This window comes from Empidonax traillii, unplaced genomic scaffold, assembly GCF_003031625.1.
Source record: "Empidonax traillii isolate 1590-97213 ecotype Southwest subspecies unplaced genomic scaffold, ASM303162v1 scaffold210:size766637, whole genome shotgun sequence".
Lineage (NCBI taxonomy): Eukaryota > Metazoa > Chordata > Aves > Passeriformes > Tyrannidae > Empidonax > Empidonax traillii.
The window spans coordinates 315,639-328,428 of record NW_020955403.1 but is presented as its reverse complement, the minus strand read 5'-3'; the positions used below and the strand labels follow the sequence as shown (position 1 = coordinate 328,428).

At 36.1% G+C, this 12,790-nt stretch overlaps 1 protein-coding gene across 2 annotated transcripts in view; it reads left to right on the top strand.

Moving 5' to 3' along the window:
• CDK17 (cyclin dependent kinase 17) overlaps window positions 1-12,790 on the top strand; it is a 91,834-nt gene that overhangs the window by 31,175 nt on the left and 47,869 nt on the right. Inside the window, exons 2-3 of one of the 2 annotated variants that reach the window (XM_027887439.1) lie at window positions 6,237-6,385; window positions 10,879-10,917. In XM_027887439.1, the coding sequence (XP_027743240.1) occupies window positions 6,268-6,385; window positions 10,879-10,917 (157 nt within the window). In that variant the 5' untranslated portion in view covers window positions 6,237-6,267. The remainder of the gene's footprint in view (window positions 1-6,236; window positions 6,386-10,878; window positions 10,918-12,790) is intronic. The other variant, XM_027887440.1, reaches the window with a different exon arrangement.

The window sequence follows — 12,790 nt, the reverse complement described above, 5'->3', positions numbered from 1 at the left end:
TCAGTGCTTGATTCAAGAATATCGAAATAAATTGAAAACTTGTCATTGCCTTAGGTCTCATATTGTAAATAAAACTTTCTTGTGAGCACAAGAAGAAGCAAATGTGGAAGACTCTGGTTGTAGGAGTTCAGATGCTTACGGGACAGGTGGTGCTGGGCTGAGAGCTACTGGAGTTTGGGAGAAGGATCTTTGGTATGAGATTCTTTTCTTTGATGCTTGAATTGCAAGGGGGGGGAAAATAAAAAAGCAAGCCTTGAAAATCATGCCTTTTCTTGACAGAATTGCTCAGGTTTACAAAAGATTGCAGATGCTTTTCAGTCTTAATACCAACCTTGTCTTCTAGAACCCAGAAGAGGTTTTCCACTCAATTTTTTTCCAGAAACTTGCTGGTTTGCGAGACTGAGGAAAATTGTTCTAGAAGTGATGACTGTAACATTGTAGCAAGTTTTGTGTGCACAGCTTTTTTTTATTATTATTATTTTTATTATTTTATTTTTTCCTGAATGCTGCATTAAGGCTTAATACTCACTAATCAAAGCTCATAAAATTACAGATATTATTTTCATTTCCACTGCTCACTATATCTTCCAGGATTTAAAGTTCTGTGGCTCTGTGGTAGCATTTATGCTACATCCATGCATAAACAGTTTTTGTCTTTCCCTTCAATAGAAAAAGGACTTTCAATTTATGGATCTGAGAGCAAGTGCAAGAAGCTTTGCCAGTCAGCTCATTTGTTTTGTTGGCTTAAATGTCAGCCAATTTAACCAGACTCATACTGTGTTTTTTCACTTGGCAGTTGAGAGAACAGAGCCTTTGATAATTAGCATGGACTTATTAATCAGTACAATCTATCTAATCTAGGGAGATCTATCAAATAGTATGTCTCTGGTGATTTAGCTATTTGATATGGCTTGAATCTGTGTGGGAGAGAATACATGTCTATGTTGCAGAGAATGTAGTCTTGCTGTGATTACCTGAGTAAAGTTTATTGAGTCCAGAGAAAGAAACACATGATATGAAAAAAAAACTGCAAGATTTGACCCTCTTGGCAGATTTGGTGTTTTTGTTGATTTTTTTTCATTTGTTTAAATTGTATACCAGTAGGGTAGTTAAATAGACCTGTAGTAATGATCAATATACTTTTTAACTTAAAGGATTAATTAAAAAGAAACCAAAACCTCTTCTAATAATTTCTGTCCTTCTTTGCTCTTTAAAGGCAAAGGGATTGGGTGGGGGGGTAAAGATACAGAAAAGTATTCACAGGCTAAATTAAATTAGAACAGGATAATTTCCATATATTTCCTCTGTTTGCAATGGTTCTTCCAGTTGATGATCTAGATCAAGAGCTGAATATAGATGCTCTCATTCCATCTGTGAGGAGCCTCTTTGCCTACATGAACTAGTAAAACTATCCTCAAAATAAAAAGTTAACCTTTGTGAGTACCTTTCTACCTCCAATTTTGAGTAGTTGTTTGGCTGTGATTGTATAAGTACATAAAAAGGGGCTTCGCATAAAAAGTTTAGTTCCATATTGGATATTTTTTTATTCATAAGAAAAAGGCTCTGAGGGTCCTTTTGCCCTTCTTGCACTTGGGAGGTCAAACTAAGCTGTGGTATTGACTCCACAGTTATTTTTCTTTCATCAGTAACAAAAGCCTTGTTTGTCAGATGTTGTTTATATCTGTACAGTGTCAGTTCTTTGACCCAATGCAGCATAAAGCTAATAACTTTTTAAGTAGCTGTGTTCCTGACAAGGGAGTCTAATTGGTGAGTCTCATATTGTTTCTGAAGACTAGAGGTAGAAAAATACTTCTCATTAGTGTAATTAATAGTTTGCTTTGTATTTGATGTGCAACATATTGATGTGATCAATAGTTTTGTTTTTCTAATTCAGGTAGATTGAGAACAGTTTATTAAATATAGATTACTTGATGGAAAGCTGGTTTTCTTTTTAGAATTCTTTTTTCCTTGACAGGTGTTTCCTGTTTCTGGTCTCAATTAATACCATTTGCAGCTCTTTAAGCTTTTCAGACCTCTCTTTCTGACACAAGGAGTTCATATGGGAGTGCTGTTACCTGCTCTCTTTGATGTCTTATGCCTGTGGCTTTAGTTTGCTAACCTGTCCTTAGGGGCTGTGCTGCATCCATGCTGTTGCTCATGCTGTTAGGAAGGGTTTCTGATCCTCTCCCTTCCTTCCCACTTCAGCTGTTACCTTACAGGTGAATTTTCCAGAACAAGAACTGCCTTTAGATGTTTGGAAGACACCTATTACCTTGTAAAGCAGCTTGTAAAAGCAGTCAAATAGCAACTTCAGTGTGTATCTAAGTTGAAAAGTACTTTTAAAATGCTTAATCTCTATATAGATGTATCTTAATGCAGTATGACTTCTGGAAGCAGAAGAGTCAGCACTTAGGCTGATGCAAAGCTTATTGAAGGACAGGTTCCCTTTGATTTCAAAGGGCTTTGAATCAGCAAAATCTTAGTAATCTTTTGGTATTTGTGACCCTCCTGAAATCAACTGGCTAAAATTTAAGCTGTTAAATAGCTTAATTAATTTTGAAAATTTTAGCTGAATTTTTTTAAAGTTACAAGGATTAAGCACACATGTTAATTGTGTATGAAGATCTTATGCAGTCCTTTTTTTCCACTACCAATGGTCTGGGAGATTGAAGGAAGTGGTAGGGTTTTTTTGAGAATTTTAACCGTTGGCAGTCTAAGACCTCTGATTTTTGGTGAATATATGAGTGTGGCATCTGGTTGAGTTACTTCTTTTGGAATCAAAATGCTTTAATGTCTGTCTGCTGTATAGCCAGGGTGTTGTGAACATCTGTGTGTGCTCAATGTGAAGTGCTGTACTACAGGCATTGTGGGAAGGATTGGTCTGATTTAGAGAAAGTGAGCCAGAACCCACATTTTTAAATCTGATCTTAACCTGGATGATTTAAAAACTGAAGTTTGTTTTCAGAACTGTATTATAAAGATAACTTTTTAAGAGACTTTGAGTTCAAAATGGCTTTAAGACTATTGAAACGAACTGAGTTAATGACAGTGTTGGAAAACAGAAAATGTAAATGTTAGCATTTTTTTTCAAGGATTAACTTATGTTGCTTTTGAAGACAAAAAGACCAATTTGTCAGGGTAAGACTGCAGATCCTTTGTAAGAAGCAGCAGTTCCTTTAGTACATTGTTGCTTCCTTCATTTCATATCAGTATAAGAATTGAACAAATATGTCTTTGCCAGCTTTCGTGGGTTGTATCAGATAGTATCATATGAGATAGCTTGTCCTCATTCTGTCTGCAGAAGATTAGAATTTGCCTTAGTTGCATTTAAGTGTGTGCATCTATCTGCTGTGACATCTAAAATATTTGATTTGCGTATTATGTATTCAGAGTAGATAAATTTGCAGAATAGAATAGTCAAGCTGTGGGTTCTGTTCTAAAACTAAATATAAAAATTACAGTGTATTCTTCTCACAAATTTTAAGAATTCGGAGAAACATCATGAGTCTTGCTACATCTAATCATTGCTACTACGTGTCTGTTAGTAATCAAGTAATTCCACTTTGGATTTAAATTAGATTTACTGTTAAAAGGAGATAAGTATGTGTCTGTTATGAATTGGTGAAAATGAGTGTCAGATAATTTCCCTCCAGTTTTGTTAAACTGAATTAAAATGGACTTTTCTGCGAAACTGTTGTCATTTTAGAGAAACAGCGCTAGCTTTGGATTGTATAGGTGACATTTTCAAAGCTCTATTCACTGATGTCTGGTCTCAAACTACCAAGACTTAGCAAGGCTCTACAACTTTGGTTGTGAGAATAAAGAAGTCAGAAAGATAGGATGTTTCCAACTGCTCAATACTAGTCACTCCTCCTTCCATTCTTTTTTCCCCTCTCCTTTACAAGTCTGAATTAGCAAGAATACTGGTGCTTTAAGGGAGGAAAAATTGGTTTCATTTCTCTGAGTATCTTTTCCTTTAAAAAAACGGAATTACATTTCAGTAGAAGAAAGCATTCGCTCACATGTACATTCCCACTCCTTATTCCTTTTTACTGTTAAATTCTTGGAAAATCAAGCTGTGAACTTATTCAGAATCTTAGCAAAAATGGTATTTCATTGCTCCATGAAACCTTCCTTTAACAGGAGAAATGTTGTAACTATAGTTAAGAAAATACTTGGTTTTTTATTAGCTTGAGATTTTAGAACATCTCTTAGATTTTCTAATCCACCCATCTGTTAATTTATATTTAATATTCTTCAGCAGTAGGCCTTCTTTTCAATTAAAAAAATTTTGTAAGGTTAAATACTTGCAGGATCAAAATCCAGGAGCAGCCTGTTTACCTATAAAGGCACCTGTTTTTTCGGTTACTACCCAAGTGGAAAATTGGAAAGAAATTGTTGTGCTGTCAGGTAGCTTTAGGGTATTACATAGCTAAAAATTGCGTGTGTCTTTTTGAGAATAATACATGTAGGAAGATGCAAGTTTCAAAGAATACTGTGGGAGAATTGAGAAAACTACATATAAATGATGTGTCCTTCCGAATTTTTTACAAAACTGGGTTTTTAAGAGAAACAGAGGCCATTGTTTTGGAAAAGTTAAATGCAGAAATAAAACCTTTTCAAGTAAGGCCTTTAAAGCTGGTCCTGAACAGGAGAATTAAATGTTCCCCTTGGAATGTTTTCTGAATGCAGTTTTTTAACAACAAGCACATCCTGCTTTTGAATGAGAGAGAGCAAAATTACTTATACTAAGATGTGGCTTTATTGCACATACAGGAGTGCATTAAAGGGGCAGTTTAGAAACTGCTGTCTTAACTGTATCTCCATCGCTACATTTCACTTTCTATATGTCTGTACCTAGTACCCCACTATTTCTGCTTATACTAACTGTGGTTGTCTGAGATGTTACCCTGTTTTGTAATCCACCTCTTTCCCTTTGGATGCAGCTGTTGCTTTGCCAGTGATTTTACTGTTCATCTCAGACTTTAGAGCTCATATCCCAAAGGTCTTCTTTTATCCATCCCTAATGTGTTACTTTCTTTCCTAAGCAATCTAGTCTTGTGATAGTTTAGTCTGTGTTTAGTCCATTCTCCTACCACAAGCAGCCACTTCCAGGTTTGTTCCACCAATTTGTTTTCCTTTTTTATTATGGAGCATCTAAACAAAGAGAAGTTCCACAGCTGAAATGTGTATACTTTAGGGAATGCTGTCAATATAATAAATGTAGAATTTTAGCATACTACTTTTTTCATTTCTCTGTTTAAAGGAGGACATTGAGGAAAATTTGATTTTGTATGTGAATGACACATTTTGGAGTGCAAAGAAGCTGATGGAGGGGAAAAAATATATGAGCTCAGACTTAAAACTATGCTCTGCTTGTGTTGGACACTGCACATGTGAATCTGGGAGGCTATGAGCAGATGAACAAGTTACTGTAAAATAACGTCAGGGTTGAATTGTCCATATAGACCAAGAAAGGACTTGTGCCTCTTGTCATGCAAGGGCAAACATACGGCACACCACAAAGTTCACTTACCAGCTTAGACTTGTGGCAACACTTTTATTGACCTGGACCTTTGTTAATATGGCTTGTTAGCTTACCACTTTCGATGGAGAAAGTGCCTTCTGCTTTGTTCTCAGTTTAGTCTTACTGCTCAGCTCTAGAGCAATAGCTGTTTTAGTCATGATTATCAGGCCCTGGCTGTCTTATTTCCCTAGGTGGGATCGGGTTTGAGAATTGCTTTTGTGTTTAAGGCTTTCAGCGTTGTCCCCTTCCTCCTTTTGTGAAAAGGGCAAAATATAGAGGAGTTCAGTAAGTTATCATCATAAACAAATGGGCTTCAAAAGAGAAGGTTACAGTCTCCTTCTGGAGGATTTGGTGGAAAAGACTGTGGAGAATGCTGTGGAGTACATACTCATCAAGTTTTCAGATAACTGTTTGTTTCATTATCAGCTTGTAAAATTAGTGATCAAATTAGCTGTTTTGTTGTTTGTTTGGTTTTTTTAAACACAAAGATTCTCATTTTTCCAAACAGAAATAAAAATTATAAAAGTTTATGGGCATCTACCGACATTCTTCTTTCATCCAGTAGAGTAATCTTGCTTTAAGGATATTAAGGATAACTTGGATATTGCCTAAATTTTCTGTAAGCCTTCCTATATTTTTATGTCAGGCAATTAAATTTCATTTTCTGCTTAATTTTTTCTCATTTGTTGTTGTTTATTTTTGTTTGCAGGCTTCCTTAAGCCAGACTTAATATTGATAGAATGAAAAAATTTAAGAGGAGACTTTCCTTAACCTTGCGGGGAAGCCAGACCATTGATGAATCGCTGTCTGAGCTGGCAGAACAAATGACAATTGAAGAAAACAGCAGCAAAGATAACGGTAAGCATATCTTTCACTTCGTAGGAAGTGTAAGAATTTTGTCAGGCCCCACTCAAGTGAGTGTTGCGGGGGTTTATTTTAGTTTTCACAACTGCAGGGACTTCCTCCCTAACCATTTCTTTTGGTTTATCTTATATTCAACTGCCCTGGTTATTTCAACAGGTTGGTATTTATCAAAATATCAAAAAATACCAATATTTATCAGAAGTATCAAAACAGCTTTTTATCAAAAGCTACCTAAATTTATCTTTCTATGTCATGTGCAACAAAGGTCATAGATGCTCTTTCAGTATTGTATGAATTTACTGGGTCTCAGATCAGCTTCATATGGCTTCAAATTGAGTCTTTTCTCAAAATCATTTAGTAATCGATAATAATTGCTTAAGTATTATAAATAAAACTGTTTACCTTCCCATTGGTGGTGCAGGGCACTGAATTGTGTCATCTCTTCATGTCTCTCAGTAGTACTTTTCTTCACCAATATGAGGGTGACTAGGAGCATTCAGGATAACCAGCTTGCCCCTGTGTATCTTACATAAGTCTTTGGCTGATCCCATAAATCTAGTGGCTGCTGTAAAGTCCACATTAATGATGATACAGCTTTTGAATGCAACCTGCAGTAATAATGACTGGAAGAAGTTTTGTTGCTTGTTCTGTTTCCTGGGCTGAAGCATTTAACTCATATTTCATCTTCAGTGCTGATTAGTGTTATTTTTTTACTCTGCTGACATCTAAGATTTTTCTCAATTATCAAGTGGTCTGAATTTTATTTTTCCCCCACTTCACACCAATAAATAATTCTGAATTTTCCCACTGAAAACTGACAGGGCCAAGAAATTTGAGCAGGGGTAGATGCAATGGAATTTGCCTTGCAGACATTTAAAACCCCATTCCAGTTAAGTTGCATACCAAGGTTTTGGAAGTTGTATTTACTTTTGGCAAAACAAAGTTAGTTACATTTTTTGGTTTTGCCCTTCATCCCTGGTATATTCATTGCTTTTGTCCTGTTTTTATCACGGGCCATGCCCAGTATTTTGGGAAACAAGGTTTATTACAACTTTTTATGTGTTGATACAGCAAGTCTCCTCTGAAGCAACAATTACAGTATTTTTGCACTGATATTTACTAAGTCCTTTCTGAGACACTGAGTTGTCCCACGTGATCTTGTTTGTATTCACCTTAGTTACTGATGCATATTTTCTTCAGACCTGTATAAACTTCTGCAAGATTGATTTTGTTATGTAAATAAGTGCTGAGAAAATTATTTTCACACTAAGAAATGAGCATGAAAAATTGTTGCCAGCATCAGTGAATGTAGTGGACTGGATTGCTGAATTGATTCATTTGAAAATTGAATCCAGGAAGAATAAAAGCATTTTACTTTAAACTGGACCATGTCCTGGCTGTCCACTCAAGGGACAGAGAACACAATAACTTGCTTACAATAATGTGAGCTTATGCCATCTTAAACCATGTGTGAATCCATTTGTGGCTTGTAATATTTATCTGAGAATTATCCCAAACAGCCATACTTAGATGTCTTCTGCATGCTTGTTGCCAAACTGTGACAAGCTTAATTTCTCAGCAGATACTTAAAGTGATAAAAATGCAATTCAAGAAAATGTTTCTAATTGCAATGGTTTTATTTAGCTTTTAGTGCTCCTTTTATTTTGCTTTCCATGTTATTTAATTGACCAAAAGGAACTTCATATGCTAATATTATGATACAGTATATGCTATAACATGCAGAATGTTGTTGATACCTTAGTAGAGTCTTTTCGGATGCATTCGAAGTGTTGTTGGTCCTCCTGAAAGAAGAAGAAATACAAACTGTACTTTTACTGTGCGTAACCTTTACTCATCATATTCTGTCACTAAAAAAAGTTTTACTGACACTTGCTACTTTTTTCGGATTCTTCCAGAATGCATTTATTAGTATCTGTCCTATCTTTGATCTTGCAGAGATGAACAAGATACTACATTATGAATTTTTATTTTCCTTTGTTTTTGCCTTCCAACTCTTTCCCTTCCAACCTACTTTTCTTAGAAAGTAGAGTTGGAAAATGCTTGCTAGTCCTGCTTTCCTAAAGGAAGCTCGAACTTTCCCACAGATGAAGATATTTTGGAAAGAGTAGGGTTTGGGCAATGACAAGTGCTGGAAAAACAGTCAAGAAATGAGTTCTCTCTTTTGGTGAAAGATAAGTTTGGTAGAGAACATAGCCTGGAAAGAAATCCTTCAGTGGGCATTTAAAATAATTGCTTACAAAGGATTGCTTAAATGAGAATGGTTTGCCTTGGCATCTTTATAAAATCAGAGTGGTAAGAAGCCTGTACTAACTGTAAATATCCTGCTGGGACACATGAGAGGATGTAGTCTCTGGAAGAATATTTTATAAAGGGATAGCTGCATTAAGATCTTGAAAGTGCATCCTTTACTGTGACGGTGCTGATCTCAGAAGGCAGCAGTAACCGTCTCCTTAGTTCTGTTTTTAAGAACAAACAGCTCCTTTGCCTTAAGGAACAGAGAAAACCAAATGTGCCCAGTTTACAGGCTTTGAATCTGCTCTTAAAGAAACTTAAAAAGCACAGTTTAAAAACTTTAAAAGGCATGCCAGTATCTTGATCTATGGAGAATCAAAGCCAGGGATACAAATAGCCTTCAGAAAGTAGTTCTTCATGTATGCTTTATTTTCAAGCAGTCGTACATCATCAACTTGAGAAGTGAGAGTTGAAGGGCGTTGCAACTGTGCATTTCATGCCAGAAGTCAAGGCTAGACCCTGAACACTGAAGACCTTTACAGCAGCGTTTTGTTCCAGTGTTGTTGTCCAATTTTAGTTTTTTTACTTTCTAGCAAATTGCTCATCTTGTCTCCTGTCATTCCATGCTGATGGCTGTGTTCACTTAAGGTTATAATTTTATACATGCTAGCTTTTTTCCTTCCTAGGAAACAGCTGTGTTAATGGACTGTAGAGATTGTAGAGACTATGTCCACAGAAAATCACATCTGTGCTGACCTAGAATCTGTGCTTGTCTCCTTCTGATTTTCACATACATATTCTGTAAAATCTCTAAAATAAAGTTTCAGTTCAGCGCTGCCATTCCAGGTGTAGATCACTTGTACACAGTACCAGGGACCTTTCCTTATGATCACCCTTTGGCAATAACCTGTATTGTTTAGCCTCCTATCAAATGTTTCTTCTCCCAAACAATTGCCTGTGATTTCAAATAACTGGTGCTCCCATCTGGAGGCCCACCTTGTCATTAGCTCCAGCTTTGAGTGGGTTGTTTCAAGACTGAAAGAACAGTACTCCTAATGCAGAACAAATTGTCCCATTTGTAGTTCACAGACGTAAAAATAGATACATAACTTTTGATTTCTTTGCAGTACACGGATACCACTGAATCAGCTAACCTTTTGTGTGCAATCTCATTTCATACACAACCTCCTTCATCATGTGATGTCAGTACAATCTCAGTATGCATCACTCATCCGTGAGCAGCAAAATGGGATTAGCAGGGATCAACCCATATTGTTCAATGCAGTAGCACAGAGCTATTGCGCTGAATGTAGAAGAACCATTAGTTTTGTGGTTTTTTGAACACCATCAAATTATTTAGTGACCAGAAACCTATGTATAATCAAATCTTCCTTACAAATTATGTTCATCGTAATTGGTTTCTGGGTGAGGAAGCATTGCCAAATCAGATGCATAAACCGTAAAAATAAAGTGACCAGTGAAATGCATAATAATCCATCTGAAGCCTTATGAACTGTGGGCTGTATGAAGTATACTTTGGGCTAGCCTTTTAGCTAAGTACAAAAGCTTTTCATGGTCTCTGATGTTTCAACACATAAAATAAATTAGGTGGATTTGTTGTTTATTTTTCATTCTGCCATGTTTTCATTCAGCATACTAACAATGTGCCAGCTTGCTTTTTTAATTCTAGGTTCTACCTTAATATATGTATTCACATTAATATTGTAAATACTAAATGGTAATTTGTAGGAGTTGATGACTAAATTTGCTCCTGAATTTTTTCTTTGCCAGTGACATACTAATATAATTTGGCTAGAAGTAACATCCAAATCATGCATATTTTAAGCCCAATTCAGTGTAAAATTTATGCAAATACTTTAAATACATATGCTCTCTAATGAAAGTGAAAAATGTGACTGTATTTTCTAATATTATGAAATTCATTATCACAAACTCCAGGCATGCTTTTAATAATAATTGCAAGACATGTTCCAAAATATGTCCACAGCTCTTACATGTAAGTAACTTGGAAAGCATTCTATTTGTCAAGTTTTGGTTTTATATATAGAAAGATACACATGCACATAATAACCAAAACAAGTGAGGTTCTGGTAGAAATGACTACATGAATTTGTAGAATTATATTTATCCCCATTTAGTCTGTTTTAGCTCGGTGATGTGATCATAGGATCCATTCTCACGAACACTTGCATAATTTTTTTGTAATTTTACAGGTGTGAGTAATAATGGAAGGATCAGCTACGGTAAAGTGCGTAAGTGTTTTTTAGGTTTAAGGCATTAATGACTAGTTAATGCTCTGATAAGAGGGGTGAATGTTTATAAAAATTGACACATTGCAATACTATCTCAGAACATCCAAATGCCTTTGTGGCTGTAATCATGTCATGTCATTAACAGAGCTGAGAAACTCCCATTCCATCTGCTTTGTGTGATTCCTTGAGCGTGGAAGTAAAACAGTGTGTTACAACATATTTTCAAGACAGTGTTCTTGAATTGAAAATATGAGCATAGAAATGCTTACTGGTATTTAATCAGTAATTTTTTTCTGTTGATGCTGGAGGAAAGTATCAGTATAAAAATGTGGGGGGGTGGGAGGGAAGAAATTCCCAGAATTGCTAGAGCTCATTCTAGAGCTACAGATAACTGCAAGTCACTGGCAGTTGTCACAGCTAAACACTGCACCTTGTACTGTCCCTTGCACCGTGCTGACAGTGTTTTTATTATAGTCTGTATGTACCCTTCTGTGCTGTGGTATACATCCATTTTTATTATTACTGTTCAATATGGTTTCTCCATCCCACGTACACTGCACAGCATAGTGTTCTCTCTTCCCTTTCTGCTTTGTTTCTTCCCACAAAACCTAGAGGCTCTGTTCATGTGCAGAAGTGCTTATAAAGTGAAGTGAGCATGAAAATTCCATGCCTGAAAGCATGCTGCAGTAGCCTTGGAGGGCCTTGTGGAGGTCTTGTCCAGTTGTAATTGTTTTCCTTCACAAGTAGAATACAGGTTTGGCAGAAGACGATGCTTAGATGCAGAACTGGACTCACTAAATATACCAAATTTCTGTTAGTGTAGGCTCACTGATGTGTGTGTAGAGATTTGTTCTTAAATGGTATTCAGATGGACTTCCTTAGTACAGAAAAGTAAAATACACATAACTAACCAACACAAATTATTTCTGAAAGCTGGGCAAAAAGGAGCCAGATCCTCTGTTTCCTGGTTTGGTTGGCAGTGTGATTTCACAGATGTTTGCATTGGGAGTTACAGGGTAGTTGTGTGTGTGGATGCAAGGATAGAGGCCAGGGATGCTTGTAACTTGGCTATAATGCTGACTCACATTGATTTAAATTGTAGCTAAAACAGTTTTTTGAAGGATTTGGTGTAGTGTGATGCCTTCTGCCGCTGTGATTTTAAACTGATGGTTTGCTCTGCTTATATGATTTGAGGTACAGAACTACCATGCCTGTGTTCCAGCGCAGATTCTGATGAGAAAAAATACTGTCTGAGAATTATCTTCTAAACACTATGAAATATGTAAATCTCAAATGCAGGTTTTTGGCTTTGATATATTTCACTTGACTGTAATCTTCTTTGTCTTGGTATCCAGACCAAAGGCAAAACCTCACTGCATGTGAAGTCAACTTTGAAAGGCTTTTTTGGGTGTTTTTTGTAGATGTCTTGATCTCATTCCTTATCTTGTGTATTATTTCTTCGTTTTGTAGTTTAAACAGAAGCCTTGGAAAAATTTCTGCCCTTTTTGTCCCAAATAAAAAAAAAAGATTACAGGACATTACAGTGCCATTTTAGTAATGGAGGTACTTCATTTCTCATCAAAGGTTGAAGGTCATGTTTCTCTGAGTTTCTGTCAACATATTTCTTCAAATTTGCTGCCAAATATTTTTTGCCCCGTGTCGTCCAAGTGAAGAATATTTGTTCTGGACATGACTGCTGTACTCAAATGGATAAATTTGAGCAATGGAAGGAATCCCTTGAGGTTTTGCTAAGTTTTTAATATTTTAGTAGTCAATAGTTCAGAGATTTCATCTTATTATTTAATGAATAAATTCTATTTTAAGTGATATTGAGTGGTTGCTCTGTTTTTATATCTTATATGGGACCTGTCAC